Source organism: Poromitra crassiceps (assembly GCF_964638095.1).
Source record: "Poromitra crassiceps genome assembly, chromosome: 2".
Taxonomy (NCBI): domain Eukaryota; kingdom Metazoa; phylum Chordata; class Actinopteri; order Beryciformes; family Melamphaidae; genus Poromitra; species Poromitra crassiceps.
In genome coordinates this window covers 52,164,183-52,187,224 of record NC_139624.1, presented here as the reverse complement: position 1 = coordinate 52,187,224, position 23,042 = coordinate 52,164,183, and the positions used below count along the sequence as shown (strand labels likewise).

The window sequence follows — 23,042 nt, the reverse complement described above, 5'->3', positions numbered from 1 at the left end:
CACTCAGACATTTAAGAGAACAAAAATGTCCCATTAAAACTGCAATTTTTGATCCAACTGCCATTACAACATACTGTAAATCATGCAGTCTGTTATGTTGGGGTCCCATTCGGGACTCTTGAAACTATTTTACATCAGATAGTGTCATCTCTTGTTTGGCATATGCAACAAACAATCTTAAATTGCTGAGTTATAAATTTGTTTGTCTTTGAGGAAGTGTCATTTTGGTACAATACCCAACAATGACAGTAGGTGGCAGCAGGTTAGCTGTCAGTGTGAGCTGTCAGCATAAACAAGAAGGCATGTCAGACTAACGTTAGTATACCCGGGCTGTGCAGTAAATGCTATGCTATGCTTCAGTTAGATTATAACATCTATGTACATATATAACAAAGAATGTTTCCTGTGAATGCTCTATGTTTATGTATCTGTCCCTATAGAAATAAACTTTTCAATCAATCAATTTCATCTGTTGAACCATAATTTGTTCCAAAAGGAATTAAATCGTAACGTTAATTAAAATGCCACAGAAACATTAGCTAATCAACACAGAGGTGCAAAGATCGGTTCATCAGATAATTTCCCCTGTATAACACTTAACACAACAATATGTCTGACTACGGATAAATCAGATGACGATATGTAATGGAACACAACACAGCTCAAGAATTTCACACGTGTTGTACATCGAGACGAGCATCTTGTAGCTATCTTGCAGATAGCTATTCCTTCAAGTTTAATGATCTCTTGTCTTCATTCACAGTACTGTCTAGCCAACAAATTATATTGTGTGATACTGTAGCTCTCACAAGCATATTGTACTCCTTTCTGTCTACTTCTGTCCGATATTTGGAGCTGTTACTCTAGAAATTGGCCATTATTTATTTGGGAATGTCTCTCACCTCATATTGTTGGGAACGGCATTTTTTTTACGTGTGGCTTGCCTTCCATAGCAACTAACCAAGGGAGCAGGACTTAGCGAAGGGTGAATTGTAATGTCTAATGGCTCTCATGTATAAAAATACAAATACATTTTTCCTATGATGAGTCAATGCAGCAGCCTAACGTTGTCTTGTCTGTTCATTTAACTAACTTTTTTTTATCAGACAATGCAACGATGACACATCACCTGTCGCTGGATGTATATTAACCTGCTGGAACGACGACAGAACATGAGCATTGCAAGTGGCAACTATCATAAATTGCTTTACTACAAACTGCCCTTAACCGTTGGCATGGTGATAGTCACATTACTGGGATCTGCAACACAGATTTGTTGATCCCAATTTTATTTGTTAGGGCAGTGGTTCTCAAATTGGGGTCAGGAGGCTCATTGAGGGAGTTCTAGGGGTCCCCAGCAAAAAAGGGGAATACTGTATTCTTAGGTTTTGAGGAGGTAGGCTACTATTGGAATGGTACTTCAGGTATAGCCTTTCAATCTAATTGGTATGCTTTTTAAGGCATAGTCACTTTAGATGAGTTCATACAGAATACATAGCCTATCTAAATACTTTCTAACTACTGTAGCCTACTGGATGAATTAGAAACTGTAGCATGTGCTTAAGAAACTTTATAAGACTATAAAGATCAGACTCTCCAAGCTTCCTGTCTGTGATGGAAGCTGTCATAGGCCGGAAGAGGTCCGTGTTTACAAGATAAAAATTTTCTTTATTTTTGTCGTCATTATTATCAACCATTAATGCCCCTGGCATGTTTGTGATTGTGAAAATTTAGATTCAACTGGTAGCCTAATAGCCAAAGTATTCTGGATACCAGTGTAAGGCTCCTTGGTGTAATAAAGTTTTTTTTTTTTTTTAAGGGGGTGGGTCGGCGTTGAAAGTGGCCAATCATTAGAGGGCCAGAGGCCTGCCTTGGTTTCCGCCCACAATTGTCAACAGTCCAACGCGAGCGCGTAGAACTCGACCACGGGGGCGGAGAGAGAGAGGGTCTGCGCGCGCAGAGCTCAGCAAAATACGCGCTGTGCTTTTCTGTCCTCGCTCGTGCAGTCTTTGTGCGCGCGGGATGTCAGATTGCGCGAGTGTGAGTATGTATTTGCGCGTGTGAAACAATATAATACGCTCGTGCTTATGTTTGATCGCGCTCTCCCATTTTGATATAAATCTGTCTCCATACAATAAGAGCAAGTGAGCCCGCACAGTGGGCGAGCTGCAGGGTGGGCGAGGGAGCAAGTGAGCCCGGTTACATGCTGCCACTCCGACGTGCTGCCACTCCGACGTTCTGCCACTCCGAAATATCGGCACTCCGAAATATTGCCACTCAGAAATCCCACCACTCCGATTTCCATAAGGTCCGCCACTCCGAACTTGATTTGACTGTCTGTGAAAGCTGCTGTATAAACATAAATTATTTATTTACTCTCCCAGCCCCACGCCAAACCTAACCTCCCCCCATGCCTGAACCTAACCTCCCCCAGACCCTAACCCAAAACCTAACCTCTTCCACCCCCACGCCTAAACCTAAGGTCGGCACTTCTGAATGGCGGCTCCTTTAGAAAAACGAGGAAGGGCCAACATTTCGAATAATGAAGGCAGGAATTTTCGTAATGGTGGGGCCTATGAAAAAAAGGTGAACGACCGCCAGTCCGAATAATGGAAGTTAACGTTCGGAGTGGCAGGGCTTCGGAAAGGCAGACAGTTACCAGTGAGCCCGCACAGCGGTTGAGCTGCAGGGTGGGCGAGACCGTGTAGCAGCCGAGCTGCGTATGCAAGCTGTAGGCCAGCAGTGCGGGCGAGTCTAGCAATCGAGTGCGCGTAGCGCGTGAGATGCCTAGTAATTTTTACAGTTGTTCAATTCTGTTTATTGATTGTGCTTAGTTAGACCTAGTTAAACACAACTGCTAAACACAACTGTAAAGTCTTTTGAGACATGTGTGTGAATTAGAGCTATACAAATAAACTTGTACTTTTACTTGTAGTCGCTTGACCTTTAGTTTAGTGTCAATATTTGACTTAGGGATGCGTCGATCCGATACTTGGATCGGGTATCGACGCCGATATAGCACAAAATTCTAGATCGGGTATCTGTGGGAAATGGCCCGATCCACAGACCGATCCATAGGGGCCATTCTATTCACTCAAGTTCTATGTTTGTGCAGCGTGTGACGTCATACGCTCGCAACGTGCTCACAGCGCCCATGCGCCGTTGTTTCCAAACAAGCTAGTAGCAGCATGAACACACTAACATGGAGCGAGGCAAAGGCTCCCCTATCTGGGGCTTTTTCACGCTAGCTACGCCAAGTTCGACAGCTGCTTGCAATATCTGCAAAGTAAATGTTCCGAGAGGTGGTGGCAAGACTTCACATTATAACACAACCAACTTAATCAAGCATCTCCAGAGATATCATGCTAAAGAGCATGGCGAGTTCAACGAGCTGAAAAAAACAAAAGGAGACGGGACGAAGCAGCTAACTTTGACGGAGACCAAGGAAAGAAGTGAGACATTTCCACCGGATAGTGTGAAAGCAACCAAAATCACGGAAAGGGTACTGGATTTCATCGTTATGGATGGGCAGCCTCTCTCGGTCGTCGAGGACAAGGGTTTCAAACTCTTGATTAAGCACCTGGAACCACGGTACCAAATGGTAAAACGAAAAAAATTATCGGAGAAGGCTCTGCCTGAACTGTACAAGAAAGTGTGCAAACGCATATCAGAAGATCTAAAAGATGTCAAAGCGATGAGCTTCACTACAGATGTCTGGAGCTCCGACGTGTCCCCCATGTCGCTTTTAAGTTTAACGGTACATTGGCTGGACGCGAGTTGTGTGCGACACAGTGCCATGTTAAATGCAACAAACTTCCGTGGGTCACACACCGGCGATGCGATTGCAGCTGCCCTAAGGGAAATTGTTTAAGTTGTTATTCTCAGGGACAACGCTAGCAACATGAAAAGTGCAATGGAAAAGCTGGGAGTGCGCAGTTTAGGCTGCGCGGCACATACAATGCAGCTTGTCGTCAACGAGGGACTTCTGTCACAACGTAGTGTGAGTGATGCCGTTGCAAGTGGGAGACAGATTGTTGGGCATTTTAAACACTCTCCACTTGCATATTCACGGCTGCAAGATATCCAGCTCGAGATGCAGATGGAACAAAAACGCCTACAGCAAGATGTCAAAACGAGGTGGAATAGCACCTACTTAATGATAGAGAGTCTGCTGGAACAGAAGCGAACCCTGTCTGCCTATTCTGCTGACCATGCCCTGCCCACAACACTCACGTCAAACCAGTGGGCCTTGCTTGACAAAACAAGGACCTGTCTTGAACCGTTTGAGGAGTTTACTAGGAAGGTGAGCTCAGCCACCTCCTCCGCTGCTGATGTTATCCCAAGTGTCACCGTTCTCAAACGTCTCCTCTCCACGGAAAGCGAGGCTGACTCTGGGGTAAAAACAATGAAAAAGACCCTCCTAGAAGCCGTCGACAAACGCTTCAGCACCGTAGAAGATGAACCTCTCTACGCACTTCCCACACTGCTGGACCCGAGATATAAGGACAGGTTAGACTCTAAACCTATTACATTATATTATTTATCTCTCTCTCAAACACACACACACACACACACTCTGTGAAACAGACTAGTATGCTGCAAATTTAAATATGATGAGAGATGCTAGGATATAAATTGAATATAACTCATAAAAGATCAATATTAAATAACATACACATTATAGATTTTACATACACTACTAAGCTACATTTGAGATGTAAAGTAAGGATAAATGTGCAACCATCTGTGATATTCTTTTTTCTATTATGTATTACTTTGATGAGTCTATAATTGAACCTAATATGTGTTTTTTTGTTTTGTTTGTTTTCCCCTCCTCTCAGGTTCTTTACCAGTGCAGACTGTGCCAAGCGCGGGAAAGATGCACTGGCCAAGGAACTGGAGGAAGACATGAGGAGGAGGACCACCACAGTGACAGCTGATGGAGCATCAGAGGCTTCGGAGCCAGTGGAGCCACCAGAAAAGGCCCCCCGGTTGGAAGCAGCAGAAGCAAGCAGAAGCAAGAGCAGGGGCAGCTTCATGAAAGAATTTGCCAAAATTTGGGGGGAGCGTGAGGAAGATCCTGGTGCAGCAACCAGCTGCAGCACTACTGTCCAACTGCATGGGTTTTTTACTGAGGAAACAATTCCTGACACACACGACCCATACAAATACTGGGGAGTCAACCGCCAGCGGTTTCCAGGCCTTGCTGCCGCTACCTTGAAGTACCTCTGCGCGCCCTGCACTAGCGTAGACAGTGAAAGGCTGTTCAGCACAGTCTCCAACATCATAGATGAGAAGCGAAACAGACTTACAGCCGAGAGAGCAGAAATGCTTGCTTTCCTGAACAAGAACCTGCCACTGATGCTTAAGTCTGAGCTTGAGAAGCTTTAGAAATCTGGATCTGCTTGAGCAGGTCACTGTCACTGACACTGAGTGGTGTAAGGCTGCAACTAACTAATGTTTACTTTATTTTAATTATCGATTAAGCTGTCAATTATTTTCTCAATTAAGATGACATTCTCCAAGGTCTTCTTTTGTCCACACAACCCAAAGATATAGATAGATATATATATATAGATAGTTTATGTGTCATAGAAGAGTAAATAAACCAGAAAATATTCACATTTAAGAAGGAGGAATTAGAGAATTTTGACTTTTTCTTTAAACAAATTAGGAATTACTCTAAACATTATCAAAATTATTGTCTATTAATTTTATTTTTCTGTCGATGGACTAATTATTGCAGCTCTAGTGCTATGTGACTTTGACCACAACACTGCAAAAAAAAAAAAGGCAGCAATACAAGGGCCTTCTGCCCAGTCTAGTGGTAACAAAAGAGAACTTGACAAGTAGACTACCTCTGTTTGAATACCGTATTTTGTTCTTACCAAGCTAGTGAAGCCATTGGTTCCTATTTGCAGTGCACTAAATCATAACAAAGAGCTGACTCCTATTTATTTTGAATATGTACCAAGCTAGTGAAGCTATTGGTTTGTTTTGTTTTAATTCTCAGTTTCAGCTCCTTTATTTATTTTACTTTTGATTTTAAATTCTTGTCTGCACTGCAGCACTTTTCCTAATTTCCTATTTGCACTAAACCATTATAAAGATGTTTATGTTTACATGTTTTACCCAGCTATGTTTATTCAACTGCTTTTGTATTGGATGTTAAATTCCCATTTGCACTATACCATTGAATGTTTACCAAAAAGTAAAACCAAGCTAGTGAAGCTATTGGTTTATTCTCAGTTTCAGCTCAGTTATTGTTTTTACAATGGATTTCAAATTACTGACGTGATTAGTGATTTAGCTATCATCGTTTTGCTACATGATAATGGAATTTTAAATTCCTGTTTTCTGTCTTAACATTTACAGATCATTTGAATGTTTTACAAAGCTGGAGAAGCATATAGCTTTAAACAAATTACATTGTTGCTGTGTTGCACAGTTATTCAATAAATAATTCACTACATTTATAGCTGTGTTTGTTACATTTTGTTTTACAAAGTTAGGAAAGTAATGTTTAAGTTAAGCCTGATGTTGCCTTGCACAAAATAATGATTCCAGTCTCTTCCACACAGTGAGGCATACAGTTTATTAGGTAATACAGATTTTTTGGGGGGATATCGGATCGGTACTCTGTATCGGCCGATACTGGACCCCCAGATATCGGTATCGATATCGGAGGCGAAAAATGCGGATCGGAGCATCCCTAATTTGACTATCCAAATAAAGTGTTACCAGTATTTAACTATAAACTCATGATACATTTGTGTAATTTATGTTTCTCACATCTGTATGTATTTTTTTATTATTACCCCATGACTTACCTTTAGGTTCTGAGCTGCTGCTTGACAAATTCTGTACTAGATCATTCCTATCGATCCTCATCAAAATCTTAATGGTCACCTCCAGAGAGTTTCGGTTGTATTTCTTAAGAATCAGGTCCACTGTGTCCACCGTGTCTGCATTTATCAGTTGTCCCTTTGGCATCTCAGTCTGCAGATGAAACTTGAATTTCTTGAACTCTGAAGTTGTCAACTCCTCCAGTGTATCCAAGAGCGTCTCTTTATGTGTTGCCATCGTTGCTTCCTGACTTCCTCATGGAATAAGGTGTGGTAACTTGTGACCTGGTGTTGATTTGATCTGGCAACACTAAAACAAAAACATAGAAAACATTCTTAGAGAAGGATCACTTTGCCAAAGTCAAAGTTGGAAATCTGAGTACAATTATTCACATCTGTGAGCATCAAATATACATCTTGAAAGATTTGACAATATAACCATGTACACAGTCATACAAACACAACACAATTATCCATACTTCATGTATACAACTTGTCTAATGTTTCCTGGTAGGATCCTTACAGCCCGATCAAGCCAAACTGCCTTTCTAATGTGTATAACAACAAATATGCTCTGGGCATCTTCTTGGTCTATCCAAAACTTTCGATACAGTGAACCATGACCTAAATTATCCAAATATGGTTTTCATGAATGTGCATACAGATGGTTTTTTAATTATAGTCTACAGAGTGCCTATTTGCACCCGGGTACAAATAGACATGCTGTATAGGCTAGGGTAAGCCTTGAGGGAATTTCTTCAAATTTGGCTCAAACATCCTGTTTCTTTTGGATATCCATCTGAAGCCTCAGTCTCTAAGATTGCCTTCTGAGAGCACCGGACCATCCTGCTGGGCTGTTTGGGTCGAAGCGGGCCTAACCTCTTCCTGCATCCTGTTTCGGAGGTTTGCATCAACAGGCGCTCAACGCAGCGGAGTGAGGGTGCCTTCGAGACAAAGAAGCTGCAGAATTGGTGCGTGTCGAGGCTACAAGGGAAGGCCTAAGATACGGAGCTGTCGCACCACCGCTGATGCCAATGATAGGGGACATCCGCCAGCAGTGAGGACCAGAGGCTGCACATGGCCAGATCACAAGGGGACCCAAGATACCTCAGGTCGCAATCTCGTCCACCACTCCAGAGAGCCCTCAAGACACCATGGCCCCTATTCTCCCACAGGCCTTCGGCGCTAAAACGGGCCTTCGGCGCTAAAAAACGTGCCTTGCGCCTGCCTCGGGAAGATATCAATATGGCTTTACGCTGCCAAATGCGCTTTAGGCCGAATGGGCGTGGCGCACTCCCTGAATGGGTGAGAATGGGCGTTTCGGCGTTAAATATCGGCCTAATGATATCTTCCCACCTGGCGTAAATTTAGCGCTTTGCGCTTTTGAAAACCAGGCCTATTCAGTGTGCTGGTTGCATGGAGCGCTCCCCTCTGGCTCCCCTCTGTCACCCTTCTCTGTGTCACTCTCTCCCTCCTCAGTCTGACAGGCACAATACGACTCTCTCTCTCTGACTCCCTCGCTCAGACAGACACAACACACTTCCTATAGGAAAAATAAGTTGTAAGTTCACTGCCTGCCATGTCCCAGCATGCATTGTGGTACTCCATTTCGCTACTAAATAGCAACCAAATGAGCCGAAATATATGGTTACATGCTCCCAAAATAATGTGTAATGGTAACACAACCTGCAATTGTAGAACATTTCAATATTGGACCAAATAAAACATTGAAATGAAAACACCACCCTATGTGAAACATATATGTCCTCCTGGGCCTATATATACCCCTTGTCGATTTAACGTGATTTAGATAAGTGACAGCGGAACGCGCTTCTACTGTCATCTGCTATACTGTGATGTCAGCTCCAATAACTTTGCCCTACTTCACATTTAGTTTTACAATAAAAACACATTTATGCAATAACTTTACATAATGTAGGGTATATTTAGGGTATACCAAGATGCCCTATCGTTGCAATCGGCGTAGAAACTGCGTTTAAGGCCTACGCTAGGCCGCCTAGCGCAGTTAGTGGGTGTGGACCAGCGCACTCGCTATCTTGGTATCGGCGCTACACGCAGCCTCAACCATTATAACCACGCCTTTTAACACATTCACTGCCAGCCGTTTTTTCAATGCTGTAGGTAGCTTCTGCCAGGTTTTTTTTTGAGGATTCTGGCTCATTTTACAAGAGCCGAGGATTATTTTCTGCTAGGACTTCGTGAACACCAATCATCTAAAAAGAACTAATAGAATGTGTGCTTTCTCTGTCTAAAAGAGTTAGTTTGTAGAGTTAGTAGTTATGTAGATATTAGCCGTTGAATACAGCATGGTTTCAGCGTCTGAGAAGGAAAGCTGAGAAAAACGCAGTTTTGTGAAATTCAATCAAACAGGCAGAACAGTCACTTTAACCATTTATTTTTGGCATCAGTGAGACATCAGACATCTGAACAATAGTTGTTTTCAATAATGGAGGAATAATACAATAATAAAATAAATAAATGTCAAAATAAATACAAAACAAGAGCAGACCACAGGTCACTCAGCTTTTTTTTTTTTTATAGGTTTTTTTTTTTTTATATAGGTTTTTTCGGTTCGTGATCAAACCGGTTTGGGCTCGTACACCGAATCCAGAACTGCTCCAAAATGTAATGGGTACTTCCTTGGCCCATGTTACACCCATCCACAAAGTTACATGAAAATCGGCAGGTGCTTTTTATGTATTCCTGCTAGCTAGCAAACAATCAAACAAAGAGCATCAAAAACAGGCAGGTTTTTATTTTTTTTACGACCCATGCCTACTTGTGCCACCGAGCAGGGTTCTTCTCTGAGTGGTACACCTCATAGCAGCCAGCCCTGTGTAATGGGACATTACATTCGACACAACGGTAGCGTGTCTCGCTTCTAACACCATTCCTTGCACAAACTCTACACCTCCTCGTTGGGCCAGCTTTTTTGCGTGAGGCTGGATACATGGCCAGTACATGGCCCGCTAGATCGACATCCAGCCTGCTTTGAGGGTCCAGGTATGGTGCCCGGCCTGGTTGCAGGTTGGTCACTGCCCTCCCATTGTGCCACCATTGTGGCTCATGACCGTTTCCCCCATCTTCACGGTGTGGTTGGTAACCTTGGTAGCAGGTGGCTCGCCCCTGTTCCTCCTCAGAGTGCCACAGACATGGGTCTGACACTTCAGCAGCTGTGCACACATTGCAACAGAGTTGTAATAGTTGTCCATGTATAAGTGGTAACCCTGCCCTGCCAAGTCCCCGAGGAGGAACTCCACCGTCTCGCCTAGGGAGGACCGCTCACCACAGTACGGCTTCATGCTGTAGCAGTAACCTGTCTGGGAGTCACAGAGGATGTACGACTTTATCCCATACTTTATGGGTTTCTGTGGGTTGTACACTTTGAAGGCCAACCGCCCACGCCACAGGAGCATCCCCTCATCAATACTGATGTTTTCACTTGGTGTGAACATTGCTCTGAACTTCTCTAACAGGTCATTCAAAACTGGCCGGACCTTGTACAACCTGTCTGCATCGTCAACATCATCATTGTCACTGAAATGGAGGAATCGTGTTAGCAGTTGAAAGCGGTTGCGAGACATGGTTCTGTTGAAGTGGGGGGTAGCAGTCAGTTCATTTGTGGACCAGTACATGGACAGTTCAGGCTTCTTGACGATCCCAGTGAGGAAATATAGTCCCAAGAAGCTCTTGAGTTCTGCCACTGTAGTGTCCTTCCACCTCCCAAGCCTTGAATGTGGCAGAGCCTCACTGACCTGACTGATGCACTGGTGTGCATACAAGTTAGTTTGGACTACAATGTCCTGGAGCAGCTCATCATTTAGGAAGAGCTGGAAGAACTCCACTGGTTGAGCAGCACCACCACTATGAGGACCCGGTTCTGCTGTGAAGGGGATGTGGGTTGGCTCCCAGTCAACGTCACACCACTCAGGACCTGCAGGCCGAGGACGTTTCCCACTTCCAGCTCCATCTGCAAATTATAGAAATACATAATTACCATAAAATAGTGTTTTTTATATGTGTGGTACTGAATTCTGGAGTTCTAGAATTTCTGGAATTCTGGCTGGAACCTGTGATGTGAAAATAAACCTGATTCTGAAGTGTGCTCTTACCCATTTTCCTGGCACCAGAGGCTGTGGCACCAGGTGCTGTACCGCTACAGCTGGCTGCTACAGGCTCATCTTCAGAGTCTGAAATTCAGTAAAATGAATTGACTGACTGCTGGCTTTTGTACAGTCATAGTAATTACATTTACACAAGTTACACAAGTCATCTCAAACATCGTCTTACCACCGCTCTGTGGAGCTTCGCTCCTGGATGGGGCCCACTCATCTTCAGAGTCCTCCGCGTCTGGGGAAGACGTGAGGTCACTCGACTCGGACTCAGTCAGCCCAGCAGCCGCAGCCGCGACATGCAGGGGCTCACCCCGTTCATCATCCGAGACCTCGGAATCGGTCTCCGGCACAAGCTCATTTCGTACGGAAAAGAAATCGAGCAATGATCTCTGATCCGCCGATCGCTTGCGTTTGGCCGCCGAAGACCGCTTGCGTTTGCCCGGCATGGCACAAACACGCCACCCACTCCCAACTAAACTGAAATAAAACAACTACTGCTACTAAACTGAACTGAAATAAGGCTAATCTACCGGCTACCAACTCGATCAAACTGAACTAACGCTAAATACTAAAATGAACTGACGCTAAGGCTAATGCTAACACGAACTGACGCTAACGCTAATGCTAGATGAGCTAAGCTAACTACAGTAACTACGCGCTAACTAACTATCTACACTAAAGATCTACTATAAAGACTATACTAAACACTACTACTGTACTAACAACTACAAACTAAATCAACTACGCTAACCAACTCGCTCTAAATCTGACGCTAAATTGCTGAAATTCTCTATCTATAAATCGCTATGTAATGCTGTCTGTCTCTGTATCTAACCAACCTACTTCAACCCACCCGGAAGAAAGGATCCCGCCTTCCTTATATACAAATCTTTGTTAGAGTACTTCCGGGGCAGCGGGAGAGGTCGGATCCACATTCACCTATTGCCCAAGGGCGCCAGCTAGTGGAAACCACTGAAAAAACAGTTTGACGACTCAAGTCGTCATTGGCAGTCAACCGTTGGATTTTTTTTGACGACTCAACTCGCCATTGGCAGTGAACGTGTTAAGCGTAAAATTATGCATAGTCCGCTCATTGGAGAATTGCAGTAAAGAGTCACATGCTTGCCTTTTAAGCTCCAATTCCTGGACAAATCTGGTAAAACCAGACAAAGCCAAGCGATCTGCCCCCCCCCTCCCTTCATCCAGTCTGTCTGTCTCCATATATAGGCTATTATTCCATATTATTATGCTTCTCAAACCAATCTAACTGCAGTTTAAATACTGCAAGCATGTAAATACCCTACACTATAGCAAGATCAAAGTGAAAAGAATGTTCTAAATGCATCAGCTAGAAAAATATAGCCTATTAGATTGGTGAAAGTTTGTCCAGAAAGATATCATTTTCTCTCGCCTGCTGCAGGAAGGATGATGCACATAAATATACCCTACATTATGTAAAGTCATTGCATAAATGTGTTTTTATTGTAAAACTAAATGTGAAGTAGGGCCAAGTTATTGGAGCGGACATCACAGTATAGCACATGACAGTAGAAGCGCGTTCCGCTGTCACTTATCTAAATCACGTTAAATCGACAAGGGATATATATAGGCCCAGGAGGACATATATGTTTCACATAGGGTGGTGTTTTCATTTCGATGTTTTATTTGGTCCAATATTGAAATGTTCTACAATTGCAGGTTGTGTTACCATTACACATTATTTTTGATCTACCTTTATATATATTTCGGCTCATTTGGTTGCTATTTAGTAGCGAAATGGAGTACCACAATGCATGCTGGGACATGCCAGGCAGTGAACTTACAACTTCTTTTTCCTATGGGAAGTGTGTTGTGTCTGTCTGAGCGAGGGAGTCAGAGAGAGAGAGAGAAGGGTGACAGAGAAGAGGCAGAAGAGCGCTCCTCGCAACTGGCGCACTGAATAGGCCTGGTTTCAGAGAGAGACAGAGAAGGGTGACAGGGGAGAGGCAGAAGAGCGCTCCTCGCAACTGGCGCACTGAATAGGCCTGGTTTTCAAAAGCGCAAAGCACTAAATTTACGCCAGTTGGGAAGATATCATTAGGCCGGCATTTAAGGCCGACACGCCCATTGTCGCCCATTCAGGGATAGCGCCACGCCCATTCCGCCTAAAGCGCATTTGCCAGCGTAAAGCCATGTTGATATCTTCCCGAGGCAGGCGCAAGGCACGTTTTTTTGCGTTTAAGGCCCGTTTTAGCGCCGAAGGCCTGTGGGAGAATAGGGGCCCATGTGCCTTGCGGAGGCACCCCACCTCGGCCACACGCACATCTGAAATGGCGGATCGCCTGGATCGAGCAGCGGCAGCAGTTCGTGGACACGGGGACCAGTTCGCTGGCTGGGGCTCACGATTCCGCGACCCTTTGAGGGGGTGGCCTAGGTCTGATACCCCATGGATGCCCACCACAGGAACAGACCGCACCGAGCCCACAATTATTGCGCAAGTCTGGACTTGCCCAAGACATTTTAGGAGGCGCTGGTCAACACCCAGTTGATCAGCGGGTTAGTGCGGGAAGGGACCTCCATCACACACCTGATAGTGTGCCTGTATCAACGCGAGCTTCCAAGACCTGAACCAGGCTCAGACACAAACATAGAGCAGACGGGTCTGCTGGGCCCGCAGACCCTTGAGAGGGAAGACTTGATCACCACAGCACGGGCGGAGCCAGCCTCCCTACTGTGCATGGGTTCGGCCCGGATCAAGCCCTTCTAGCAAGTGAGAGAGCCGAAGGTGGGAACCGATTCCACCCGGTTGCCTTTCAAACAGCCGGGTCCTGCCAAACCTCTAGAATACATCCACTTGGAGACAAGGATGAACTGATTAGATTTTGGTGGTCAAAGTTCAAGGTCAGTGTGACCTCATTGTAAAGTCCTTGAATTTGAAATAATATTCTCTGAAGCCTGTAAAAAGCATGGGCTGCTAACAGTGTCCACTCTACGCTCTTTTCTTGTTGACATTTTCCCCTCCAGAATATTGAATACATGCCCTAAAATGTATTTTATGTATTTCCACGGGCCCTTGGAATCATCCTAATTTTTCTCCCATGTGTGTGTGTGTGTGTCGGGCCCGGCGCCACGAGGGGGCGCCAGGGGGCTTTGCACCCTCAGTTCAATTTTCTGCCCCCTCACTTAACACGTTCACTGCCGTGGACGAGTTAACTCGTCAAAAAAAAAAAAAATTTGACGGTGGGACGTGGATCCAAGCCCCCTACGTCTCCTATAAAAATATGGGAGCCACCGAACGTGTACAACCCATTCCACCGACCCACTAAGTGGCGACAGTGCTCTCCAGACTAGAAAAAGCCGAGCAAAAACAGCAGAAAAAAGCGTGAGGAAAACGCGGCGAAAACGCTTTCGCTTTCGCGCTGGAGCTGGCGCACAACATGGGGGATTCCTAAAATACACTCTGGGTGCAACACACGCAGCAGAAAGCTCAAAAGCCCAGAATCGCACGCAGCTTCATCCCAGCTCTCATCCCAGCTCGCACCCGAAGCCCCAGAAACGCCATCTAGGCGGCAGAGACTCGCCTGGCATACACTCTGCCTGCAGAGCCCCAGAGAAACACACACGGAGGGGAGGAGTTTGGAATAAGTGTACGCACGCACGCGCACGCACGCACGCGCACACACACACACACACACACACACACACACACACACAAACACAATACAGTATACACACTTGCCCAAGGGCACCCATAATCACAGGCACGTGAGGTGGTTCTAAAAATCCATTTATCTCAAAACTCTCTGAAAATCTCTGAAACCATGCTGTATTCAACTGCTAATGCCTACATAACAGAACATGATAAAAACTAACTCTTTTAGACAGAGAAAGCACACATTCTATTAGTTCTTTTGAGATATTTTGTGTTCACAAAGTCCTAGCAGAAAGGCTAGGACTAGGCTCTTGAAAGATGAGCCAGAATCCTCAAAAAACCCCTTGGCAGAAGCTACCTACTGATTGGAAAAAACTGTTGGCAGTGAATGTGTAAAAAAAAAGAAGAAGTTTTATTTTTTATTTTTTATAGTTCATCTATAAAGGCCAGTTAGGCAATGTTTGTACCTGACATGTTTCGGCTGCTGTTTCTGCAATCTTCATCAAATTTGATCAGTTTAAGTTATAGGCTACCCCCTATAAACATAGCTCTGTTGTTTCAGAATTGGCAGGGAAGCGCTTTGGTTGTCACAAGGTGTCAGAGATGTAGCTATTTATTAAATTTGAACCTCACTGCATGTTGTAGTGATCATGACGTGATTAAAACACACACACACACACACACACACACACACACACACACACACACACACACACACACAATCACACAGAGAGAAATCAGCTGCACCCAAGCACACAGCATGCCATGAGCAGAAAGATGGAGACAACGCATCTGATCACTTTATTTCTTTAATTTAATGAACCTGGCACTGACTGGCTATTATTTTGTTTAGTTTTTTGTCGATTTTTGCAGCAATTGTTTATTCTATGACTTTTCATATATACATATATGTTCAGAGTGCTCCAGACAGGTCCCGCATTTCACGTTATGCAAAGCTCAGCTCTATTAATGCCTTAATCTGCTGCTGTGAAATAAATGTTTTATTTGATTTTGAATAGTAGTCTTTCTTGTGTTGTTATTGCGCTTTTCAGAGGTTATTATGGTTAAAAAGTCCAGAAATAGGCATAGCGGGTATATAACCTATGTTTTACGATATAAAAATATCATATAAAAAAAAAGAAAATCGAGAAAAAAAAATCAGCCCCCTCCCCAGTTATAACCGCCCCCTAAGTCATTTCATCCTGGCGCCGGCCCTGGTGTGTGTGCTTGTGCGTGCGGGTGCATGCGTGTGTGCAGCCAAAATGTCATCTGGACATAAAACAGACAATCGATCAGCTCCAACTTCGTTCTTGCATCAATCGGACTGTGACCGCGACGCACGGAAGAAGAGGGTCTTGGCGCAGACATGTCTGTTCAACACCGGACACCCCGAAATATCGGCCCTCTGTCCCAGCTTCTTATTAGTCATCTCGTCAGCAGGGTTGGGGAGTAACGGAATAGGCCTATGTTTTCAGAATACAGTATTTAGAAATTAATGCAAAATATGAGTATTCTGTATTCAGTCCAGTTACATTTTAAATTTGTGGTATTCTGAATACAGTTACTTTTTTTTAAATAGAATACTTGAAGGGAATACTTTTGTTTGTTTTATTTGCTCTAAAATTCATATGAAGTGTCGCAAGTTGTGTGCACGCGTGCAGTGTAGCGTACCGGCCACCCTACAACCCTGCTGGCTGCTGCTATCTGCCTGAGGCCACACACCATGAGGTGATATGGAGCAGAGACACTGCCAGGTAGATCTCTGGTAGATTAAATTTTTATTTAAACAGTATCACTTGCAGGACAAAACATACTGCATTTGTGTTTGCATACTTTCATAACTCTGAAGACTGTAACAAGGTCATTCCATCCTAACTATGCAAGTGTTAACTACATTCAGAATGACAGTGTCCCATGGGGTCAGCAAGACGATAAAAAAACTAGTAACTAATTAGTCCATGGGCCAAGGCTGAAATTTTGACATATCGGTACCACCTGAGGTGACCGCACAATTCGGTATTTTTGTCTTCCTACATGTCTCTAGTTTATATTTTGGTATATGATAATAACCCTTCCGATTTGGTAGCTTAAGGATAGTTATCACTCTGTAAACAAACCTACCCCCCAAAAAATGACAAAACCCTGATTTCATCATATCTCCTGAACCACACATGATAACGCCGAAAATGTGATGTCTACCCCTATGTTTTCATGGTCAGGGATTACAATGACACCCTATACAACATCATAAACTGTTCACATGAATAGTTAATGGTGAATTCAGTGGTGTTTTGGTGAATTCAGTGGTGTTTTGAGAAGGATACAATGCAATTAGTCCAATAGTCCATCGGCCAATGGTGAAATCGGTACCACCTAAGGGGACCGCGCAATTTTTGTATTTTTGTCTTCCTACATGTCTCTAGTTTATATTTTGGTATGATAACCCTGCCAATCTGGTAGCTTATTGATAGTTATCACTCTGTAAAAAACCTTCTCCCATATAAATTACAAAACCCTGATTTCTGTGTATTAGTCCATATGATATGTGAAAATCATGTTCACTTTTTCATAAAAGCATATAGTATAGGTACGCATATAGTTTGGGGCCCCGTAAATCTTCAGAAATTAAGCCATCACAAAAATGCCTCGTGGTGGCCATTTTAATTCCGCCATAAGTGAATTATGTAGTTTGCATCATATCTCCTGAACCACACATGATAACACAGAAAAGGTGATGTCTATCCCTATGTTTTCATGGTCAAGGATTACAATGATACCATATAGAACATCATAAACTGTTAAAGTAACTAATCAATGGTGAATTTAATGACATGAGAAGGAAATCACAGTTTCTGATAACTGATGCTATAACCTCAATTCCATGACCACTCTCTGGCTAACATTTTTTGATGAGTAATTTGACTTCTACTGTATGGGCCTTTTGTTAAAATAGCCCCCAGGCCCCTCCCAAACATCCTGCGACTTTCTGCCAGACGGCCAAATCCAAGATGGCCACTGGTACAATCTTGAAAAATTTACTTTTGAACCAAAGCACCTAGAATAATGTATGAAGATACTTTTCGGTGTAAGTCAACCACAAAGAATCTGATTCTCAGATTCAGTTTAAACATTCTGACATAATTTTGACCCAGAATTCCAAGATGGCTGCCATCCAGTAGCGTGAAAACTTAACTTTTGAATGGCAACATATACGTATGTGGTGTTTGGGGTTTACCATTTTTAGAGTAAGGATGGAGATTAACAATGGTGAATTATAGCTATTTTAATTGCAAATCCATGCCTACCAAACATGGTTTTGTAATGACAATTATTGTCTTTTGAGCAGTGGCGTGCCGTCCATTAGGCGAACTAGGCAAATGCTAGGGGCGCTTGAGCCGTTAGGGGCGCCAGAGAGGGTAAAAAAAAAATACAAATACAATACAAATAATTTTTCATGATAATAGGCCTAGTATTATTTTGCAATAGTAGACAAAAAATGAGCACAACAACGTCTTGAAGTCTTTAAATAATAGTGAAATCATTTTTCTAATTCTGGCTTTCTGGCTGCCTGGGCTGCAGCACTTTCACCATGGTCCCTAATCCATACCACCCCACCCCCTGCGCGGCCCCGCCCCCTTCTACCTGCTCGGAGCTTTTCCCCAGAGTGGGGGAAGGGCCCAAGGGAGCTGGAAGGTGGGTGCTGAGTGTGCTGCAGCACCCCCTGGTGGCAAGAAATGAGATTTTCGAAATTGTTGGATTTGGCTGTCTTGTGTTTATACCACCAACAAAATGCATAAAAAAACTGTTTCCAGCTCTAATCTTATTTCATACACTCGCTCTTCAAAAGTGTTTGATTTTCATCATAATCTGGTTTTCCATAATAATAATAATAATAAGTTCAGTGTTTATGCCTGTGTTGCTGTCTGTTGTAGTGTAAAACGACTAAAGGGAGAGCAGGTGCTTACATGAAAGTGAGTAAGAAAAGGAGAAAATACTGAATAATGACATCACAACAGTATAATCCTAATGTTAATTTAAAATTAAATATTCTTCTAAATATGGATGAAAGTCCAAAAAACGTCAAATTTTCTTACAGAATCCCTTCCTTACAGCACCCCCTACAGCGCCACTGGGGAAGGGTGATTCTGAGCCTGCACTACAGTGGTGGAATTAGCTGCAATATAATTTTTATTATATTTTCTTTGGGGGGGCACCAGCAAAAATCTTGCCTAGGGCACCAACTTGGTCAGGCACGCCACTGCTTTTGAGGGTAATTTCATAATTATGTTCGAGGCGGCTTTAGCTCGGGAGGTAGAGCGGGTCGGCCAATGACGCAAGGGTTGGCGGTTCGATCCCCGCTCCCTCCCAGCTGCTGTCGTTGTGTCCTTGGGGCCGTTGAGCGCCAATGTGTGGCTGCCACGCTTCTGAACCACCGGTACGAATGGTGTGAACGAATAATGATTCTGTGAAGCGCTTTGAGCCTTGGAAAGGCGCTATATAAATCCAATCATTATTATTATTATTATTATTATGTTAGTAGGAAACAGGCAACTGGGATAAGCCCTCCCCTGCTCTACAGCTGCTCCCCATTGGAGTGACTGTTTCAGTGGCTGCCGGATGTCTGCTCCCGGCTTATTACAAACTCTGTCATTGGCTCCAACCACATCAATCAGAGCAGCTTCCGCTCCCTCCTCCCTGTGTGTCGCTGTAAATAGTGCCCTGCCGCCTCAGTGAAAACAACAACGCTAACTAGCTAGCAAGCTAACGGCAGAAACCTACACGCTAGCTCGTTGCTACACGCTGAAAAGGGCAAGTTGGATTGTTGGAAACTATTTTCCAAGGGCACTGCCGCTAAGCGCCGCCCATCGCAATCCCACTATGGAGACCTGCGTGGGAGGGGAGGCTGGCCAGCAAGACTATGGGATAGGTGAAGGTGAATAGCCTATGTCCATTGTCCAACAAGTTTTCTCAATTAATTTCCCTCTTTGCGATGTGATAAAAGTTTCTCAGTGAGTTATAGTTGATTGCCTCACTGAATTATCTGCTAATATCCAATTTTAGCAGCAGAATTTGATGTCCTGGCATGCCCCGTATTCTGCGCAGAAACGCCTGATTGTGGCACGCCTATGTCCAGTAAAATTATAACAGGCATGCGCTTGTACACGCCCCCCAATTTGCATTCCACTTTTGCGAAGATAGGGCCCCCGGGACTTGCAAGAATCTGGTCAACTTCTCCTCTCCTGCAGCATGGGCTGATTTTAAGTCTGCAATGAGTCCATCAGAGGCAGGCAGACTGTAGGGTGCGGAGGGTTGGGGAGGCTAGGTCAAACGGGAAGGAGTTGAACTCATGCATGCAGGCATGGCTCAAAATGGATGCGAAAAGGTGCAAACACGCTGAAGTGACGAAGCATCTGGAAGCGCAGCCAGTTTCATTTTGGCGCACTTGTTAGCACATTAGACCGTTCAGTCAGACCAGCCGTGATGCGGCCGGCTCGCCCCATCTATTTTTGTGTGAGACCCGCGAGTGATTGTGTGAAGCCAGATAGGAAGTCAGTACAAGTTGTCACCGGCGCGGAGCAAAGCAGTGCGTCTGGTGTGAATGGCCAGGGTCCTGCTCAAGCTGAATTTACACACAGCGGCACTTTGCGTCTGCAGCATCACAATCATCTTCCACCCTCCTCCCTGCATGCATGCTCCAACCCGCTCTGACTGACTTGTGGCGACCATTTATGGATTTCGTTTCCACTCCCTCCGTGTCGAATCTGTCTATCTCAAATGCCTGTGCCACTGTGAAACAACAACATCAACAATGCTAGCTCGTTGTTACATGCTGAAAACGGTTGGATCTGGATTGTGCAATAAAGCAGGCCTGCTTGATACTTTTGGTGGATAGTTGTAAAGGTGAACGGAGCCTTTTTAGGGTACCATATAACTACATATGAACTACAGTTGAATAGACTCACTCCACTTTACAGGTCCGTTACCATGTAACTACATATGAACTACAGTTGAACAGACTCACTCCATTTTACAAGGTCTGTTACAATGTAAGTACATATGAACTACAGTTGAACAGACTCACTCCATTTTACAGGTCTGTTACAATGTAACTACATATGAACTTCATTTATAACTATTGGTAATTACTGTGTAATTACATTTGGTGTTCATGTGTAATTACAAATAGTTCATATGTAACTAGGGCACCTGCAAAATAAAGGGTTACCGTAATTTTTTTTACTCCAAACTCGCCCGTTTGGAGTAAAATAGATGATAGAAAAGGGTGTGATTGACAGATCGCCTGTCCATTGATTGCGCAGCTTGCCGATCACGGACCAATAGCAGGCAGAGCTGCGGCTTTGAAAAACCCCAATCTCACGTGAGCTGCAGAAGGACTCAACCCATTCCCGCACTCTGCTGATGAAAAATCAAGATGGCGACGGCCAACGAATCAACTCCAAATGGTAGACCAAAATAAATGGGATAGCTTTGTCCATTTAGGTCAGTGCTCACACCACCCGCCCGCCCGTCCGTTCACCTACGCAATTTCATTATAGGACAAGGTTCCCACACCTTCTTAAACATCAAATTCAAGGACTTTCAAGGACCCAAATTCACCAACTTTCAAGGATGTCAAGGTCCCGTGGGAATCCCAATTACAAAAACAATCAAACAACAATACTTAACTTTAGCAGTTGTCAAATTACAGTAAGTCTGAACAGTGCCAATGTCTCAGGGCCAGGCAGATATAGCAGCAGGTTTTGTAGGGACGCAGGTAGGCTACATTGTGCGCGCAGCCGCGCACACAATTTGCATGCTTTATGAATTTTCGAGCAAATAAAAACAAACAAATAAAAGTATTCCCTTCAAGTATTCTATTTTTTAAAGCAAGTAACTGTTTTCAGAATACCATCCATTTAAAATGTAACTGGACTGAATACAGAATACTCATATTTTGCATTATAAATAGTGTATTCTGAATCGATGTATTCAGTTACTTCCCAACCCTGCATATGTCACTGAATGTATTTAGAACTATCCTGCCATTATATTATTCAACTTAAACTACTGGAAATTAACATGCTTAGTCCGCAGTGAAATAGGCTTACTCCACAGAAGATTTGGAGTGTTTACATTTCCCTCCTCTTCTAGCCAACATTTAATCTTTGCAAGCAATTTTTTTACAAGCCATTCTTTATCTTGTCTCTGGCCCTGGCCTAAAAACAGATGCAGAATCAGACACAGCCCCTCCACCACCAGCCCCTTCCAATGAACCAGCCCTACTCCCAGTCCTAACTGATGAAGGAGATGAGAGCAGCATTGTGTTGAATGACATGGCAGTTGGCATAATTGCAGTGGGTCTGTGGGAATTTCTTTATAATAATAATAATATTAATAATAATAATAATACGTTTTGAGTTTTGAATATAAATATTCGCTTTTGAGAGCCACACCTTTAACATCTGAGAGTTGTCGATTCCCTATAAGCTGATGGCAGGTGGTAGCAGTTAGATACGTACTTTAATGACCACACAGCCATGGCGGCTGGAATTTGTTAGGAAAGTAAAATTAACTGGAAATGGAAACTGACAACAAAATAAACACTAATAAACAATTGTAATAACGACAATAACTTAGCTACCTTTTGGTGGAGAAAATTCTTTGCGTCTTGATGAAAAGCTGAAGTGAAACCCTTAGACAGTAGGTCTGTCTGTCTCTCTCTCTGCCGTCTCTGCCGCGCCCTTCCCTTCTCCTTCCCCTTCCCCTCTTCAAGGTCGTAGGTTTGGGTATAGGGACACTATAGGGGCATGTCCCTATACCAATATCAAGGCTCTGCACTGCAAAAACGGAATTTAGTACAAAGTACAAAAATCCTTATTTCTAGCATATTAGTGTTATTTTTGGTCTAAAAAGAAAAATTGTTCTTGTCGAGCATGTTTCCATTTGAAAATGTTCCTTATTTTAAGAAAATATATCTTACATTTTCTTAATAAGACATTGCTAATATTGAGCTAGATTTAACCAGTAACAAGCTACAACAATGGTTTGCATCATATCCCAGCATAGGAACTAGATTATTGTTCTTAGTTCTTAAGTTGTGCCAAGTGGTCTTACACCACTTGGCACAACTTGAATCTCAATTTAAGAATCTTAAGAAATTATGAAATTACACCATTCATGTTGTCTTTTCTTATTCAGAGTGGGTGTCAATCTGACTGCAATTGCATATTAACAGAGAAAGAATATGTTGCTTCACATTTCATCAATCGATCGATCAATCAATCAATCAAACATTTTATTTACAATTAAGAGAACCACGGTCTAGTAATACACATCATGGAAAAATACAGTTTAAGATGACCCTTTTAAAAATGACAGCAGAAGAGCTCATGCCAGTTCAGATCCTCTAGGTTTAATTAACTCTTGATT

General features: G+C 43.5%; 1 protein-coding gene across 1 annotated transcript; it reads left to right on the top strand.

Moving 5' to 3' along the window:
- Window positions 1-3,984: 3,984 nt before the first annotated feature.
- LOC310797084 (zinc finger BED domain-containing protein 4-like) lies at window positions 3,985-5,762 on the top strand. Its single transcript, XM_083659371.1, has 2 exons — window positions 3,985-4,509; window positions 4,842-5,762. The coding sequence occupies exons 1-2, from the start codon at window positions 4,094-4,096 to the stop codon at window positions 5,389-5,391; spliced, it is 966 nt and encodes a 321-aa protein (XP_083515497.1). The 5' UTR covers window positions 3,985-4,093; the 3' UTR covers window positions 5,392-5,762.
- The last annotated feature ends 17,280 nt before the right edge of the window (window positions 5,763-23,042 follow it).